This window comes from Larus michahellis, chromosome 1, assembly GCF_964199755.1.
Source record: "Larus michahellis chromosome 1, bLarMic1.1, whole genome shotgun sequence".
Classification (NCBI taxonomy): Eukaryota; Metazoa; Chordata; class Aves; order Charadriiformes; family Laridae; genus Larus; species Larus michahellis.
The window spans coordinates 191,517,765-191,537,388 of record NC_133896.1 but is presented as its reverse complement, the minus strand read 5'-3'; the positions used below and the strand labels follow the sequence as shown (position 1 = coordinate 191,537,388).

General features: G+C 41.0%; 1 protein-coding gene across 3 annotated transcripts in view; it reads right to left on the bottom strand.

The window, feature by feature from the left end:
• Positions 1-3,879: 3,879 nt before the first annotated feature.
• Positions 3,880-19,624, bottom strand: part of RB1 (RB transcriptional corepressor 1) — an 83,801-nt gene continuing 68,056 nt past the window's right edge. For all 3 annotated transcript variants that reach the window (XM_074565673.1, XM_074565683.1, XM_074565711.1), the window contains 10 exons: positions 12,307-12,425; positions 11,736-11,881; positions 10,896-11,041; positions 10,216-10,320; positions 9,051-9,164; positions 8,793-8,959; positions 7,866-7,896; positions 7,392-7,534; positions 6,860-6,909; positions 3,880-5,583 (listed from right to left, as the gene is read on the bottom strand). In XM_074565673.1, coding sequence (XP_074421774.1) covers positions 5,510-5,583; positions 6,860-6,909; positions 7,392-7,534; positions 7,866-7,896; positions 8,793-8,959; positions 9,051-9,164; positions 10,216-10,320; positions 10,896-11,041; positions 11,736-11,881; positions 12,307-12,425 — 1,095 coding nt within the window. In that variant the 3' untranslated portion in view covers positions 3,880-5,509. The remainder of the gene's footprint in view (positions 5,584-6,859; positions 6,910-7,391; positions 7,535-7,865; positions 7,897-8,792; positions 8,960-9,050; positions 9,165-10,215; positions 10,321-10,895; positions 11,042-11,735; positions 11,882-12,306; positions 12,426-19,624) is intronic.

The window sequence follows — 19,624 nt, the reverse complement described above, 5'->3', positions numbered from 1 at the left end:
AAAACCACAACTTCCCCGGTGGACGAGATCAGTTTTGATAACGTTTGTGTTTGAAAAAGTACTTGACTCAGGCACACAGCTATTAATGCAGCTAGTAAAACAGAGCATGGTAGGGCACAACCTTTCTACAAAATTTAGGTGATACAGCCCAGCGCTAATCGTACTAAAGCATAGACACAAAGCAATGCTACGGAAACCAGGGCTGGGGAATTCCAGAAGTTTTGGTTAAGCCAGGGAGGGACCTGTTGGAACGGGTCCAGAGGAGGCCGCGAAGGTAGGTCAGAGGGCTGGAGCACCTCTCCTGTGAGGACAGGCTGAGAGAGTTGGGGTTGTTCAGCCTGGAGAAGAGAAGGCTCCAGGCAGACCTTATAGCGGCCTTCCAATACCTGAAGGGGGCCTACAGGAAGGATGGGGAGGGGACCCGTTATCAGGGAGTGGAGCGATAAGATGAGAGGTAATGGTTTTAAACTGGAAGAGGGGAGATTTAGATTGGATATCAGGAATTCTTTATTGTGAGAGTGGTGAGGCACTGGAACAGGTTGCCCAGGGAAGCTGTCAATGCCCCATCCCTGGAAGTGTTCAAGGCCAGGCTGGATGGGGCTTTGAGCAGCCTGGTCTAGTGGGAGGTGTCCCTGCCCATGGCAGGGGGGTTGGAACTAGATGATCTTTAGGGTCCTTCCAACTCTAAGCCTCCTATGATTCTGCGATGGCTGGAGTGAAATCTCTGCCCCTTTCAGTCCCGGGCTCAAGAATTGCCAGATTCATCTGCTGGCATTTTCTTAGCCCTAGCAGCACACAGAAAGACGTTGTCCCACCACAGCCCAACCTTTGGGTAGCAGCTTGCACTGGATCCTGCCCCAGCGCCACAGCACTGCGCCGGCCTGCAGCCAGCCTCACTAGGCAATGGAAGCAGCTGGGCACACGTGACACTTAACAACAGCCTTTTGGTGCCTCTGGCCTTCCCAAGAAAGGTACTGTAAAAGGTCTCGCCAAATGTTTCAGTTGTTTTACTTTCAAAGAACCAAACCAAAACTGTAAATGCGAAAATGATTGGTTTTAACTCAACATCTGACCCAAAACAGTCTGTGCTCGGTGAAGAGCCACCACTCCATGGAGCGATAGCACTGCAGATACAGTGATACCGCCCTCCTAAGCTGGCTCCAGTTCATATCCCTGTAGTCCAACAACTACCGTAGTCAAAATGGCACTTTCTTAGCCAGGCGTCTTTGGCTTAATATAACCAATAGTGCCATTATTTTTTTTTTCCAATGTATTTCCTTCCCGCTCGTTATTTCCAGCCTACTGTACACATTGAAGCCTAGTTGCAATTTCAGAGGAATTAACAAAGCCTGTAATTTTGAGGGGAAAAAAAAAAAAAGCATCTCTGGAGTGAATGAAGGTGTTTCTAAAGATCCAACACGTCAGTGGTGGCTTTTCTTCCTGCAATATGCCTCATCTGACCTGGATGTGATGGTCTTACAGTCATAGAGACATTTATTTATTTAATTTTTTTTTTTTAACTTTCATTGCATGCACTTTCCTTGGCACTTAAAAGTCAATGTTTTAAAAAAAAAAACAAAACAGACAGGCGTAGGTGGTTAAATGTGGATGTGTGTATGGAAATACGTTCTTGAAACACAATCATGGGACACTGTAGAAGAAATCAGGGATGCAATCGTACCACGGTGAGATGGTCTGCAACAAGCTTATGCTTGTGGATCTTGCATCTTAAATACTTAATAAAGTATTTAAGTATGTAAGTATTGTTCTGTTTTAGGACACCACAGACAAAAAGGTGTTAAAAGGTGAAAATAAGGTCAAGTGTAAACTGTGTCTGGGGTTTAAATAAAGAGGGGTATTCCAACGTTGCAGGAAGGGAACCAGGTAAATAACTTTCTGAATCAAATGGAATGTGAAAGAAGAAAAAAAAAAAAAAAGAGAGAGGGACAGGGTCATTTAAAGGTTAAGCTGCTGAAGCTCAGAGCCAGCATTGCGTTGTCATCTCGTACCCACCTCTAGATTTTTGTCACAATGCCTGGTAACTATGTAAACCGCTGTTTTCATATGATCTGAACAACTTCCCTGGGCTTTCCTTGTAAAGCAAAGCACTTGTTTACCCCACAGGGACAGGACGCCTTGGCTACCACCTGATGATGTAGAAAGTTTACAGCCTGTTCATAAAATTATGTTTTGATTTCTTGTTTCTTTATAAACTGGCCTGGTTATAATAGACCATTAATAAAAATGCCGTGATATTTGAAAAGTATGAGTGGGCCGTTTCCTTTCTTTGCAGTAGAAGTGAAGAAAGTCGGACACCGAGGCGACTGCGTAGTTAGCAGTGCGGGGAAAAAAAGAAATAAATAAAACAGAGAGAATATTTGAGAGAGATGTTTTAGACTGTTTGTGTTCTTCAGGAAATAACCGGCACCAGATAAAGTATTTGTAAGCAGAATGAAAACGAGCCGGAGGATTTGCATAAGTGTATTTCCACCTTTCAAAGAAATTAATGCCCTAAGTGACTTAATGATTAGTGAAATTGTCCTCAAAACACCAAGAATTGGCTCTGAAGCAGATGCACATTAGGGCCAGCGTACTTGCTCCATTTTAAAATATTCCAACTTGTACTTTGCATCGGTATCACACAGCCATAATCTTCTCCAGCTCTTTCACATTTGACACCGGTACCCCCCAACAGCCACTCCGGTACCCGCGAACAGGCAGGTTGCACTTCCGAGCAAACAGCGTGTGGAAAAGGCCGGGAGTCAGCTCATCCGCCTGGAGGTGGCTACGCAGCCAAGCCCACAGGATAAAATTCCCCTCAGCATCAAGCGAGAGGAACAGGATCTCCGAGATGCATTTCCCATGATCTCATTTTGCACGTAACAGCTTAAAGAGAGACAAGTTTTCTCCACAAACGTACATTTCTCCACTGGGATTAGGAGAGTTTGATGAGCGACGCGGTCCTCACCATTAGGCACCCAAAACCCCCGTCCTGTTTTCTGTCCCACTCTTCCGCTCTGAATTCTAATTTTATTTTTTTTTTTCCTGAAACACTTTCAATATTCCAGCCCATTCTGAATACAACAAGGTCACGCTGTAAGAAAGGTACCTCTCAAGCACAGCAAGATTTCCAAATCTGATAAAAAGCCGTTGATTTCAATACGCATTTATTCCCATCTGTATCTGCTTAAAAGTAAAGATTTGAAAATGTGTTTTCGGAGGGGGCAGGGACTGTTAAGTCAGCCAGTGCCCTTTGTGCTCTAATTATTGTCACGAACGCCGCTGCTACAAATAGCACTGCAAGTTCAGCAGAGTCATGAGTCACAGGCACCTACGGACTCTAATAAAGCACGGGCAGGGAGCCAGCGAGGCTGACGTGCCTACAAGCCAGGTCGCCGGCCCAGAAAGCCATGCCGGCTTACACAGAAGTTTTGACATCCCGGGTAGTTTCCGGCAGCTCCGAAAAGCAAAAGAATCAATGGGGAAAAGCGAGATGGTGAAATGATGGGAACGCTGCTCAACGCAGGCACCAACTTCACGGAGGGAACTGCCTCAAAGCAGCCTCCACAAGGGCCGCGACAGTCACCCAGACGCGATACGGGCCTGCCTCCGCCAGAAGCGTTACCAACGGTGGCCCTGGAGCAAAAGGTCTGGCAAAAACGTTCCTAGAACGTCCTACGGAAACTTCTGGAGGGAACTCCAAGCCCAATTATTTGCACCTCTGCACCAGCAGAGAATCACCGGAGATGGAGGGATTGTACCAGCTTGTACATCTCTCTGCTTCTACCCGCTGCAGAATCACGGTGGAAGCCTGATACAGCAGCACACCATTACCATACGAAGTCACCTTCCCATCTAATAAAAGAAAACTACCAACTATAAAATCTTTTAAAAGCTAATTTATTTATCTTGAAAGGAGAGAAACTGATTAGTTGTATAAAATATTATTGTACATTTGATGTAAAGCCTTCAGTCTTGAACAAAAAAAAAAAAAAAAAAATTACATTGTCACAGGAAAGAAACCTGCTGAGGTACGGGACTCTAACGTCACCCCTCTGGCCAAAGGAGCATGGAAGAACTCCAATGGCTGTAACAGAGCTTACTGTCAGCATACCCCAATGTTAACATACATTCTGTTTGTAAAACTGCAAAAAGTAGCTGAAAAATTTCATAAAAATGGGTGATTTTAAAGCAGGACTTCATTTATTTACTTACATCTTCATCCACTGGAAGTAAAACTTGTGCTTTCCTTAACTGACTATTATCGTTGCAAGAAAAATTCTAGTATCCGAATCAGGAACTTACAAACACCTAAGCTGGAAAAAGTTTTGGGGTTTGGGGGTTTGTTTTACTAGTTGTAACAGTTCACAAGGTGACTATGAAATTCTGCCTTTTCAGTAAAATAAGGCAGACTGATTTTCCCCAAGGCGGGCTCATCGAGTTCAGCTTTTGTGCCGCCGCTGCGTGAGGGCAACGGGAGATGGTGCCCTGTGCCTTTCAGAGACCAGGTTTCTCTTACCTGGAACCCAACCGGAGCCACTCAGCTTTCAGCTGCAGGGAAGAGGTTTGGTGCCTGTTTCTCAAGCTATTTGGCTTGGCTATAGTTAGTTGGGTGAAAATTTAAAGTCGTCAGGAAAATTCGACATCATTAGAATTTTGAAATCTTATGTGTACCAGGTGGGATGTTGGTTTGGCATTCTTTTTTTTTCTTTTTTTAAATAATTGAGATTTTGCCAAGATAAGAAAGTGCACCTCAGGTACTCTGCACATGGGAAGAAGCTTCAGCTTCAGGGAAGATTCCCTGTGGGATTCATATTCCATGAAATTCAAACTGATGGACAGTGTAAATGCCCTCTGAAATTACACCGGGGTGAGAACTGGGGAAGGAAAACTACAAAACGCTAAGTACTGGTTTCAGTAGTTACGGCTACACAACGAGTTCACTTTGAACTCAGGTTGTACGTCTAATGCGAGGCCCTGACCCACATTAGAAGGTCTAATTAGGTCTATGACTGCCATGCAGTTTAAGTTAATGGGAAATTGATGCGCTAATTATACAGAGACAAAAATCTTTGCAGTATCTGGCCCCTCATTTTCAAAATTTGCAAGTAATGAACACCTAAAAACTGAAATCTAAGAAACAAAATTAGTGCATTTCAAGTCATTCTAGCTAACGTTTTGTCTTCAGACAGAAAAATCCAATCCAAGGAGACTGAACTGGCTTAAATCATTAATGGTGCAATAGGAAACTAAGACACCTTCCAAGTCTATTTTTAAAATCCTCAAAAAAATATATATAAATTAAGTTCAGTAGCTTACATTGTATATATGCTACATCATAAGGCAAAGTATCATGAAAAAACATTTAAAAATTTAAAAAGTCCAAATGCTTTCAACTAGCAGTTTCAGAATAAAAAGCAACTAAAAAAGCAACTCAATTAATGAAGGCTGTAAAACCAAAAGCAATATCAGAGGGTCCGCAGCGCAGCCCCTGCTCCTGAGAAGAATCTCACTTTTCTTCGCTGGCTGAGGTATCGTTTCCATCATTCAGTTTCTGCTTTTGCATTCGTGTTCGAGTAGATGCTAAAAAGAAAACAAACAAAAAGCAAACCAAGAATGAAATTCAATTGTTTCTGAAGAATTACTTCCGACGTGATTGTTTATTGTAAAAATTTGTAACGGCACAAGGCATAGAAGTACATGACTCAAAACCAACCCCTCATTCAAAAATGAACACTTAATTCCGAGTTGCTTCAGCAATTCTTGCTCAATCTCACACATCTTAAGAAATTCACTCCACTCAGTTCTGGTGGCGTCTGTACCCTCACTTTGCCGGTTTCCATCCTGAGGGCGGGCAGATGGACCGCGTCACATGGGGGTCTCATCTCGCCGCCAGGCAGATGCTGGGGGCTGAGCAGCGCCCGCATCCCAGCGCCGGCCTGCCCAGGAGATGCCTTTTCCCCCAGTGACACGCGCTAACACAACCGGACCTGAGACACAACATCCCTTCTTCACCTCTGCCGCAAGGAAACGCTGCAGCGTTCTCCCTGCCCTAAAATAAACGAGAGGTGCCTGGATCCGTACTCATACCTATCTTGATGAGCAAACGCTTGCCAGGGAAGAGTTTTTAATGGGAAAATCCGCTGAGCTCCAGAGCTGAGCTTCCACCAGAGAGTGAGAACGCCCGCTCAGACCAAGTGTGTTCCTTTCTCGGGAGTGGAAAACACAACTCAGATGCGGGGATGGGGCCGTTTTGCCTATCATGAGCCAGATTTGAGTTTCAATTTGAAAAAACAGAAAAGTGATCCCATAAAATCTGAAAGAAATGCTGATCCACGGTAGAAGAAAAAGCCGTCTCAGGCATTTTAGTATAAAAGACAGAAAAGCAACATACAAAGTTACATACAATTTTCCTGTGTATATTATTTTCCTTGACTATACCGTAATCACCTAAAAAGGTGTTCTGGTCAACTAAAAGCTGCTGCTAATTACTAGTGATTTCCATCTGCAAGCTCTCAGCTAAGGGTCTGTCGTTACAGCAAATGGGGAAGCCTTGGCAAGCGTTTCATTCCATTTCAAGAATTCTAATGTTTAGGAAGAACGTGTCATGCTCATTTTCTTATTCACATGTAATATCGCATCTTCTATGCTGCTGTGCCGTTTAACATCCTCAAAAAGGCTTTTCAGGATTTCCATTTTATAATCCGCATTTTCAAGATTCAACGGAGCAAGTACAAAAATACTAAGCAAGTCACCCAAATGACATCAGAGTTGAGCAATGTTTTTATCTGAGTGGGCACAAACCGTTTTACCCACGGCACTCACCGCTGTGCAGTTAATGAAAAAAAGTAATACTCACTCATTTCTGCAAGCTTTTGTTGGAACTTGGACTCCTGGGGTAGGTGTTTGCTGCAGAGAGAAAGCATACAATTAAGTGGAATTTAAAAAAAAAATAAATAAACCCTTTTTTATCCTCATGACCTAACTTTAAATCAAGGCTAGTTCATTTCACCGCTATCGCCTTCTCTTACAAAGATACAAACTCTCTTTTTGTCCACACTAAACTCAAGAGGTGTTTCATTTCTATGTTTTCATGATTTCGCATGTCTAAAAAATTTGGAGTTTGTTTTTTAAAAGACTAACTAAAGACAACAGCATGGTTTAGACCTCAGCAGAAGCACCGGGCTGCTGGATGTATTGGCACTGAATAAATCCTTCCTTCTGACATCAAAGCATCTAACTGAGAAGTATTACGCTATCCTCTCTCATTTCATGTATTTACTGAAGCTCAGGAATTAACAGAAGTTAGGATGTCAGGATGAAGTTAGGATGAAAGGCCCTAAGATCCAAATACATGTAAGATTCCCGAAAAGCCAAGAACAATCTCTCACCTTCCATCAGCTTCGTCTTGCCCTTCTATATCAAAGCGCAGCCTCTTCAGTGGCTTAGGAGCGGCGCTTACTTCTGCGCTGCGTTTTAGCTGGCCGTCACTGTTGCCCACCATCTGGTTTATCTTTTGAAACTTTTCAGAAGTCTGCAATTGCAAGAAAATAAGGAAAGAATTGCCAATAAATCCTCAAACTACTCGAACTTTCCAAATTATCCACTAAAAATTAGGAGTTCTAAAACTCTGCAGTTTTTCAAAGCAACTAAAATAAAATGCAAGACACTTTAAAAGTGAAGTCCGGGTATTTGAAAGGAGTTAAGAGGACACCCCTGTAATCTTTGCACTTACAGATTCCATAATATACCACATTAAATGAGACACACTCAACTGGCCGATTCTACAGGTGTCAGCAAGCTACCCCCATTCCTCCAGAAGTTACACGCATTCAAGAGCGGACATTAAAAATGTGAAAACTCACCCCAAAGGATTCACCAATCGACACCAAAATTCTGCCAAATGAAGAAGAGAAGTACTTAAGATTAATCTACATTTAACAATGATAGAAGCATCCACTAATTTGCACCATTCAGCACCAAACATTAACAAAGTCTCTTTCTCTCTGTGCATTAACAGTGCAAACCCATACCGTGCTTTACTGTGCTGAGACCGCTCATGTTTCTATTTGGGCCAGTGAATGCCGAATCGCCAAATCAACCCTACCATACAGAGAGAAAAATAAACCCTCTTGAAAGAATCAGAAGCCCCCAAAGTCCATCCCTTATCATCAGGAAGACATTTCAGTGCTGGGTACCCAGATAATCATCCTTTCATCACTACCTTTAGGCGTTTGCTAATCAAAACCATGCAAGACCTCAACCTAAAATACGCAATAATATTTTAACTTTTGTACACAGTGGGCCAGGTGCAATGGGACCTGCTTGATCCTAGTTTGAAAAACCCACTGGAGACCTGCACGTTTGCTGTCATCCTCATCTGCTAGGAACCAGTGACCAACAGTTTGAAATGTTCTGCTCAGTCAACAAAATCCTCTGATGCATTTTGTTCCAAAAAAGTATTTTCTCTTTAAACAACTCTACAAAGCTCATCTGTGTTTTTCAGGAGTGTGATCCAAAGTCAAAGCCAACAACATTTAAGCAACTACGTCTGAAAACCCCTCTTGGATGCGATTATTCTAAAAAAAGAGACCCAAACTCCTTGATCACACTGACTCAACTGAAACAGAAAAGAGATCAAAGGTGAATAAAGATTCCAAATACATTAACCAGAAAAGGTATAATAACCACAGACTACTGACAAACTAGACTGTGCGGTTTTCTAATTTGCTTCCACTAAAATCTCCAAAATACCTTTAATTTAGTCAAAGAAATGCTCGTCAACAACCTACCTAGACCTTGGAGTCATCTTTGTGGGTGACTGAAACCCATCGGAGAATTTGTATGGGCTTTTCAAGGGTGAGATGTAGATGTTGTTGCCAGCAGGGACACGCCGAGGAGAGTTGGAAAACTGGTAAGGGCTGCGAGGCATGTGTGGGATAGGTGACAGAGTGGGAGGCTATAGAAATAATAAAATAATCATAAGATTTTATTGTCTATATACTCCGCTTCTATTAAATGATTAATACTGAACGCAACCAGCAGCTTACCCTGTTGGAGGCGTACTGCAAAATGTTCGTTTTCAGCTTCTGCATAAACACTAAGTTGTAGAAGACTATAATGGAGTCATACTGCTCATCCCTGATAAGAACACGTTTGAAAGTCTACAGAGGGTGAGAAAATCAGACACAGTAAAAAAAAAAAAAAAAAAAACAACAACAACAGATGACAATTTTACATTTGACAAACTCAAAGCCATTCAAAAAAATCCGTGTTAGATAAGATGGCACGTGTATCACACGCAAGCCATTGTAACTACTATTTAGAACTGTTTTAATTTCTTTTTTCCAAAACATCTGTGAACATCAGTAGAGGCACCTTACTTAATTAAATGGCAAAGCCCCTTCGTGCAAATGCAGTTTTACAACATTTTTCAAATTTAAGCTCCATTTCTTTTCACGTGTACAATTGCCAAAAAAAAGGCTTTGCTACTGTGCACGCCTTGCAAGGCTAAAAAAAAAAAAGGAAATCATTACCAACCTGATGTGGATTAAATAGTTCTTTAGGCGTGGAAAAAGAAGTCTAGAGTCTAGCCAAGAAGCACAAATACACTATGAGAAATTCAGCTACTAAAAGGATGCCTACGGTTCAATTAACTGTTTGACTGTTTGATTTTCTGTTGATTTATTTAACATTTTGTGCAAAGATTTAACTACAGTAAGGCCTTTACAAAGAACGGGATGACTTAGTGTCAGAATTAAGCCTGCAACTTTAATCCATATATACCCTGCTTGATATATAACCGTACATATCTATTTATTTTATTTCTATTGAAAGCTTCTACAGAATGTTACCTGCTTATCTCCCCATAACGCTGAGTTAAGGTAACTCTTAAAAGAGCTTGGGTTGTCTTTGAAAATCCTATTAGCACTGGACCTGAATCTTCAAATAGAATCATAACCCATCATGTAGTAGCTCTAAGTAAAAAAGTGGAACGACATTTGCTTTCTGAGGAAAGTTACCAAATTATTTGTGCGAGATGTTTAAAGAGACATTTAGCATTAGAGACAGTTTTGTCCTCCACAAAACTGAGATACAGTGAAGCAGTTTTTTTCTCTGTGTTCAAGCGTACCTTGTTTTTGGTTTAGAGGAACAGAGAGAAACAATTAGCTTATAACATTTTTATGGAAGGATAACATTAAAGAATTTCCATACCTCTTGATTTGTGTTGGGAAGCTCCTTGTATGCTGAAACTATTGTTTTAAATCTGAGATCTACATTCTTTACTTTGCATATGCCATACATGGAACACATCATGATCTGTTAAAGAAACAAGACACGACAACTAGAAACGCAGAAAATGAATTCAGCTTCTTCATTTCAAGTTCAGAAATCAATTGATGAGCTTCGTACTACTGACGGTGCTCTGTAAACTAGCACGCGACTCAACTTCACGAGGACTTCCCACAACACAAGTCAACTACTGTTCCCTCCACTTCTGTATGACAATCAACTAATTGGAGCTGATAGTATCTTCTCAAACTCATTTCACGTGCTGCAATTTTAGGGCAGAATAACAAAATATTTATCAGCCACACATGTTGTCTTCCCAAAGAAAAAAATCAGTATTTTCTTATGCAAATTATTAGAAAACTTGGGGTGTCTTCATTATTTTGAAAATAGCCGTAAATGGTATTTGAAGATTCCATAGCAAGTGCGTGCCAGTACTTAAAAAAACCTGAGATCATAGACTTCACTCTAATTTAGTTTCTCCTTTGAGTGATCAATAAAGAAATAATTCCTAATGGCTAAAAAAAAAAAAATAAAAAAATATAAGGAACATTTTGTTCAAGAGAGTCTTCTTAAACTTTAAAAAACTTTTTTGTTAATGTTACCTGGTCCAAGTGCCTGTCTCTCATAAGTTCATACTCATTTTGCAGCGTGTGCTGGAAGAGGGTCCAGATCAAGGGTTCCAGGTCAGGATGTTCAGAGAGAAGCCGAAAGAACAAGGTACGTAGTCGAAGATAGGCCAGTAGATACACTTCAGAAACAGAGAAGAAAAGTAAACTGAAATCGTAATAATAGCGGTATACAAGATAAAAGGAACATGATGGAGGATGGACAGCAATTGAACGTTCACCACCTCCCACTACAAGGAGCATGAGCCATCACAGGAAGGTAGTAGAAACCAGGTTCAAAATAAATGGAAGATTCTACATACAACAGGCAGTGGAGAGACACAGAAGTCCCCACCAAACAATGCTGCTCACGTATGTCTATTTCAATTCAAAAAGAGTCTGAACAAGCATTTGGAACATGAATCTACTGAGAGTTACTAAGCCCAGGAAAAACCCCAAGGTGGATAAAGTCAAAACTTGGGAAAGCATTCAAGGGAAGCACCATATATGCTTGCCCAGTTTTTAAGCTTCCCATGACACCTATTTATGCTCACTGCTGGAAAAAGGATGCCACGATAGAAGAACCCTCCATCTGAGTCCATATGGCCATTCTTACAATCAGTAGGTGAGTTTTCGGTTCGCACTTGCAGTGTGTTGAGTGCATGCATTAACCCGCTGGCACTGTTTTACTGTTTCTCAGGAGGCAGATGAGGGTTTGCACAGTGTTTAGTACATATACTATTACAATCTTTTAAGAAACGTTGAGCTCCAGAACGCCAAAAATGTTAAATAACCAGAGGTAACTTTGCAATCTCAGCATATACAGAAGCAACAAACCTTTTTTGTAGAACAGAGAGAGGGAGGTAGATTTCTGTGGTTTCTGTGTTTGGGGGTTCACAGATGGCTGAGCATCTGGGGTGGAAGTAGCACTTGGAGAAGGTCCAGATGCTTTCCTCTTAGGAGATCTCACAGGAGAAAGGTAACTGGAGATTCAACATACATTAAGCACTTAACATCACAGGATAAAGGAACAAATTTTTAGGCATAATATTGCAGGAACTCTTCCCTCATTAGAAGAAATTAATTGCTACTGTAACCTGCTATTCCTATATCAGGAACTAAAAATTCAAGTTATTGATTAAAAACCTGATAAAAGGACTTACTTATTCCCAGGCAAGTAATATAACAGTTTGCAATTACAAGTTTGATAGGGCTTGGAAAAAAAAAATTATTTCAAAATTTGATTTAGCTAAATTTACATGTATAATAAGCAGCAGCAAACACAACAGTTCAGCGTAACCTAAGTACCAAGCTTAACAAGTAGGAAAACAGAATACAAGTGGATTTAAATATTAAGGGCAACATTAACTTCACATTTTACTAGACCTCAAGCACACACGTCACTTACAGGTCTGCTGCAGTGTGATTATGTTGGAGAGGCAGATTGAGAGTGGAAGTGGGCTCGGGCTGATCACTTTGGCCTTCTCGTTCTTTTGACTGCTTGATAAGATCAAACAGAGGTGACCCCTAGAAAAAGGACAGTAACAGTACATTTTGCTGAGAACAGACAACCACACTGGATAGATTTTGTTCCTTCTTCTCTAAAAACGACCCCCAAAATATGATGCTAACCAGAAGATTAATGCTTTGAAATAGTTCAGAACACTCATGTTTTGCCAGATAAATTTTAACCGTTTAACTGACAAATTTTAACTATTAAATACACCACTTTTTCTCTTTTAATAGCAGTTCACTAGATATAGGCCAACTGCAAAGTTGAGACATATTTGTATTCTAAAGTCTCTTACTACTTCCTACTAAATAGCCATTCCTGAAAAGAAGAGCAAACAACAGAAGAAAATACATAAAAGGTCACATTTCCAAAAAAATCCCTCAAAATCTTGTCGGTGACTGAAAGTTACTGCTCTACCTAGTGTCAATCCACGTCTGCTACAACATCCACCCAATATTTTACATATGATAATACACAAAACATGGTTATAACTCATCTGACTGCATTGGGGACTATTTCAGCCTCTGCAGTATCACCTTCCAGAGCTGCCTCTGACAAGAGTTGTAGTCACTCTGGATGCATTACGTCTCTGCCCTTGTGTGCAAAAACAAAAACCATTTTGATTGTAGGTCAATTACCAGTACTTTAGGCAGTGAAGCTGGAATAAGCCTGAACCTACCACGAGGTGATGCAGAGAGGATGTAAGTGGAACGGAGATAGTTCTGGCTGGAGCAACATTAGTACTACTGCTGACATTAGTAATAACAGCAGGCTTGCAGAAACAAAATCTCATGTACAGAGTAGAATTATGCTGAGACAGCAAGACTGCCTGGGAAAACATTTTGGCACTGTATTTATAACTAATTTTGAAAACACAGGGTGGCCGCCTTCTGGGTTTTTTTTTTTATTTTCTTTAAACAGGAGAATCACCCTTGAGCACAACGTTGCCTTGCAACAGTGCAGCATCAGAACTCCAGAAGGAACAGAAGAACATCTGATTAGCAAACACCTGCCTTCTCGGGTGGAAAGCAGTGTCCATAGGACTGGGAATGAAGTGGGCAAAACCAAACATCCAGCCTTTTCCTCCAAATGATCTCTCCCAAAAGACAGCAGTAAAATCAATCAGCTCAACACTTTGTACATAATGCATCGTCCAATTGTCCGAGGTCTCTTTGATCCTAGAAATGCATGTTGCTAATATTAAAATATGACAGCACAGATGACAAATCTGGAGCTACAACAACAAATGGGAGCACAGCACACATGGAAAGCAACCTGCATCACCTGGCTAAGGCAATAAGAAAAGGCCGAGTAAAACTAGGCTAGATTTACTAGAATCAAAACTAGCATTGATACTTTCCTCATTTAGCCTTACTTCTAAAAATAAAAAAGAACGCTTTTCTTGTGAAGTGCATCAACTAAAAATTCAGAGTAACAAGACGAGCGTGAGTTGAGATTTACAGTTTTTCACATTATGTAATTTTTAAATTATGATTTTGGCAATACTGGAGCTGTTCCATCCACAACAGAAAAACATCGGTTACTGATTCATAACCACATAGTTATTTCTCCACTATTTCTCAACCAGATCAGCTCTTGGGCTGGTTTGCATCATCTTTCCCTGGACTTAGGAGTGCATGCACTTCTCATTTGCTTCTTTCAGCTCTTTGCTGGAAATGCAGATGCATGACCTTCTCCATTTCTTATTCTTACAGCCACTTGGCCTCTTCCTTTTTATTGTTCCCATCAGTGTTTCACCACGCTCTGAAGGCTGCAAGTTTCTTTCTCACAGCAATCACTAATTCATTGCTGAAACATCTTTTGATTCCTTGACTAAGAGTGAATCCTGCTTCATTCATTTCACATTTTAGCTATTAATGACTGGGAAAGAAGAGTTCCTAATGAAGCATCGGTAGGAGGAAAAGGGGTTTGATAAAGTGGAATGAGAGGTCAAGAAACAGAAGCAAAAGTTACTATTTTTGAAGTTGGCACCTGAGACCAGCAGTTCCAGGTCCTCTCTCAACCCTGCTCCAATTTTCACTACAGAGAGTGTGATTTCATTAGACAAGGTGAGGCGACACAGTAGCTTTCTACCTGCGGAAGGGACCTGCCTACTTTTGCATCATTTCCACTCCTCCTCTTCTCCTTGCCAGCCTTGACAATCAGCCAACCTCCAAGTAAGTCAGCTTGATGCACTAAACCAGCAGAAAGTTAACAGAAAAAGCAAAACCAGATTTAAGACAGCTCTGCAGAGAACCACAAGCAGAGCCAGAACAAGCAAAAGTCATGGCAGCAAGACCACGAAGGTTGGGAGCAAAGCAGGAAAAGAGCTGAAAACAGAGAGTACGAGATGTCCTGCATTTACTGACGACAACCCGTTCAATCCCTACAGGAATTTATGAAACCTACTGCTGCTTTCCACCAGTTAGATGAACCACAGTTAGCAAGAGAATACTCTTTGTGTAGAAACATCTTCTTATGTAGACTGAGCAGCAAGATGCTGCCAGTCCAATACGTCTTTTTTGGCTCCCTCAAATACCAATTGATGCTGCGGTTAAAAATGTGTCAAGACAAACAGGGTGTTGTCACCCATCTGGCCCCCAGCAGCTCAGACCAGCCAGCATCAGTGATGGTGGGATGTGTGAAAACACTGACTCAACACATGCCCTTCGGCAAACCACGGTCACGTTGCCTACCCCGACAGCAGCAGCTTTGTTAGCGCTGCAGTTGCATGAGCAGGAGAAGTTTATTTAATTTTCACACCTGGTGAAATTTACGGTGGGTGTTCCGCCAATCAAAATTTCCACCTTAGAGCTGAGGACTTTAGATGAAGCCCTCTGTGCTCTCTCCCGGGGGACACCTACCACTCTCGCTGGTAGCTTTCCAAATATACAGACATGGACTGGAGAAGAGAAGTAGGTGCTACACTGACGAGACTGGTGCCTCACCAAAAAAGCAAAACCCAAAGCAAAACCCAAACCAAACAAACAAAAAAACCAAGCAAAACCAAGTATGCCATAATGTAGAAATATACAAAGATGAGTTTTCTTAAATCCATCTACTCTCCACACTCCAAAATTGGTGGGTTTAATTACAACCTTGCCTCCTTTCTTCATATTTAAACACGAAAGAGACTTCTGTTTAATGAATCTGAAGTGCAATCTGCAGCTTGCAGGGAGTTTTCAAGCTTATCAGGGCAAACTCTGGTTGGTTTTAGTCCCACTACTTGGTATTCAACAATCTACCTCTCGCTTGAATGAGCAAAATATAATGTCATTAACCAGACAATTACCAGTCCTCTAAGTAATAGTCACAAAATAACTTTAACCCCCAGGTCCAGCTTTATCAAATAGGAATGTTTATCAGTAACTTTTTTCTAAAGCGACATTATTCACACTATCTTTTACAAATTTTATATTGCTTTTTAAAGCTTTTAAGCAGCACTTCAGGTCAACAGGTCACCTCCAATGCATTCCTTTCACAAGAAAGGAGTTTTGCAGTTTTTACTTTAAATTAAAGCTCAGTAAGTGATTAATGTTATTAGATGCAGCCACAGAATAAATTTTACTAAGTGAAATGCTGCTTTTCATTTGAGACTTTCCTGTGATGGCTAGAGACACACCATTTTATTAGCGCGAAAAGGAAGAAAGCAAATAATGCATAAAATTTTTCTGGGTCAAAGAGCCATTGGCATCAGAATGAAGAATAAGACTGAAGTTTGACTCGGTCCCCTCTCACACTACCCAGGGCTAACTGTAACACTGCAACGCTAAACTCTGTGAACCAAGTGGGGGTTCATTAAGTGAGGCTCTGCAGGACGCTTCCCTGCAGTAAAACCTGCATCCTGAGCATCTGCGGTGATTTTCCCCTCAATCTGAAAGCTCCTTTTACGGACAAAACAGGCAGAACTTCTTGTTGGCTAATCTTTATTTGGCTACGGTGAAACTAGAGGACACACAGGTGCTTCCCAGCTTCCTGAGCTTCACATCACCTTTGTCCCAACAACATGTTTAACTGGACTTTGGTTTCCATGAAAAGATTAAACAAAAGACCTAAATCCTTAGATACGGGGAACAGCTACCCTGGGGTTTGGGTGTCCTCCACTGACTACAGAGGAAGTCCCCAGGCAGCTTTACTATCAGCAGTGCCAAGCTCCCCTGGGGTTGTTTTGGGGTTTTTTCTTTGGTTTTTTTGTTGTTGGTTTTGTGTTTTGTTTTTTTTTTGTTTGTTTGTTTGTTGTTTTTTTTTATAATCAAGACAACCTCAAATTATTGAACCAGTCAATACAATACATAACATTAAGAAATGTTCTCCTTCATAATACGCTAAAAGTGGTTGTGATTTTGCAAGGCAAACCAAAGCCTATTTAGAATTGACAGCTTTGGAATGGAAGTCAAGGACTGGATTGGAGCAAGCTATTTGCAGCCCTCTTTCCCATGACAGAATTTCACACCCAGAAAGCTGACTTTTGCTTGCAATTGTGTTTTCAGAAGCTTCACGTCACAATTAGTATTCAGAATTATGAAATAATTTAGGCCTGCCAAAACAAAAATACACTTCACACAGTCTAAATTTAAACGGTATTTACCATGAGAAAACAAGATTAAGGACCATGTTTTAATTTCATACATATGAGTTGTGTTATATAAATTAAGGGCTTGTTCTTACAAAATTTATAAAGAAAAACATTAACAACTGCAGTGTTAATGGTATAATTCATATAAGAATACTGGCAGATCTGCTTTTAACTCCTTAGAGCAAATTTATGTTTAATACAAGCCCTATTCCTACCGTACTCATCTCTAGCATTGAAGATCAAGTAATATTCTCATTAAGCTTTGTGAGGATCTCCTTTTATCTAAGTGCATAATATGCAGAGAGGAGAAAAAAAGGCAGAAAAGAAACAGTGACTGTTAATTAGCTCTGGTCATTTAAAAGCGGTATTTTGACACGCTTTTCCTCCTCACACAAAAGGCTTAGAAAGTAATAAACTACGGAGGAAGTGACAAGCACACGCTGATACACATACAAATCATGGAAACCTTGGTTTCTTTAAGTCCTTGTCCAAAGCACATGAAGTAGCTGACCTGAAAATGGGTGTCCTAGCCTCAAGCCTGTTCCGAATTTTCAAGTTCAGTTCTCTGATGTTCCAGTTTCTTATAAAATTTTAAAAAAATAAAACAGTTACTGCACCAGCAAAAGGTATAACTGCTTCTGGTCTGGCATGTAGGACCCATTGTGGTAATGTGGAAGAGATTCAGGCAGTCTCTCGTGAATGTAGATACTTATTTATACGAAATCAAGCATCTCTAATGGTAGAAACTGAGATTTCCTACCAAAAGCTATTTGAAGGCCTAGCGAAAAAGGAGTTCAGATCTCTCCAGTCGGAGGAAGAGAGCCAGGTCACCACAGCCCACAGCTTGGGTAGCTTTAAATGATGCTACAAATCCATTCTCTTTACAGTTTTGCAATAATCTAGGCTTCCTCAAAAGCCGCTGGAGAGACCTCACACGTCTTGGTTGAATTCAGACATTATTTCAGAATAATCAACACCACAATTTTCAACCCCTCCACTCCCAAAATTGCTCTTCACCAGCTGATTTTATATTAACCAACACCCCGTGTTTTACAGGGTCTCTCAGCCACGGTCCCTGAGATCACCTCAATGCAGGATACAAAAGCGTCATCAAGATATGCTTCCTAGCAATGGGGAAGGATGCATGTGAAAACAGCCACCAAACTTCTGAGAGGCCCACCACACGCGTGGCTTCCCCAGAAATTACAGGAAGGTGTGGGGAGAGATGAAAAAACACTCAACACAGCAAGACAAACAGTTGACAGGAACGGTGAGATATTTGGGCTGATAGCTGCTTTTAAAAACAGCAAAGTCGAGCTAAATTAAAAAATGAAACAAATTCAAAGACGACCCAGGGATTCCAGTAACTTCCTTTTTTTTCCCTCCCTGAAGTTTTTAAATTTTAACCATAAAGATGATAGCCCTTCTGTGTTAACATAGTGACTAATACTATTGGTATGCTCAAAAAAATATTACAAAGACTGATGATAACACTCTGCAAATAGGGAAACTACTGACACAGCTATTGCTTTGTAGCTCTGCAAACCAATCACCAGTTGAATATTGAAGAGAAAAATGAACCGTAGTCATCGAGACTGCTCCTATTTGCCAACCCTGTAAGACTAACTTTTAAAAAAAAATCGCTTTGATAGGAGTTTTGAAAGATAGTCTACAAGCAGAACCACATTTTTATTCAACTATTTTGTTTAAACTACTCCGGATGACCCTGGGAAGACTGCTACTACACGGCTTGCAGCAGGCTCTTGCATCACTTTCTTCAGCAGTTTTTCAGCTCAAGACTCACACACAACTTAGTGCCTTTTATAAAGAAAAAGAAAGGCTCACTGAGTAACTATGGAGTTAATAGTCAGCACGTTAAAGCCTCAACTACACAAATACTCCAAGTCAGTACAAGCCAGTATTCCATCAAAAGACACAGTCCCAAACTTCTCCATCAACCTGCTCCACCCTCCCCCCAACCCCTCTTTGTGTCAGCAGAGCTGGAGATCTGGTCCAGGGACCTGTGGTTTTGTTGTTGTTGTTACAGAAACGACCAGCTGGATGATGACATGAGGCACCGCCTTCCAGCAGGGCGGTCAAAGGGAAGTCATGCCTCACAAATTCCCAGGTTTCTCCTCTAAAGTGGTCAACGCATCTTTGAATGGGGTGATCCTGCAGAAGATCTCCAGATCTTCAGATGAGAGGCTCTGACGGGCTCCTTCAGGTAAGGCTCTTTAAAGAAAAGTGCTGCCATAGGGCAGCTGGGAATGCAGCTACTGGCTAAATGACAGATACTGAAAGTAAGAATAAATGGTCAATTTTCACAGTGGAGAGATGTTATTAGTGAAGTCTCATGCTCTCTGATGGGACTGCTGCTGCTTAACATTCACAAATGACAAGTAAATGTGCCAGGGACAGGAAAGAGAAGGCAACCAGAAGCACATAATTATTCAGTTTTAGGAAAAGCAAACTCATTGCAAAAAGACCTCGTGACTTTAAATGACTGGATGACAAAATTGCTGTAATAATCAATGATGATAAAAGCAAAAATAAAAAGCTCCATGCTCAAAAGTCAACACTTAAAGAATTACTAGCAGAGTAATAAAACAGAGTAATCATTATGCCAGTATACTAGCC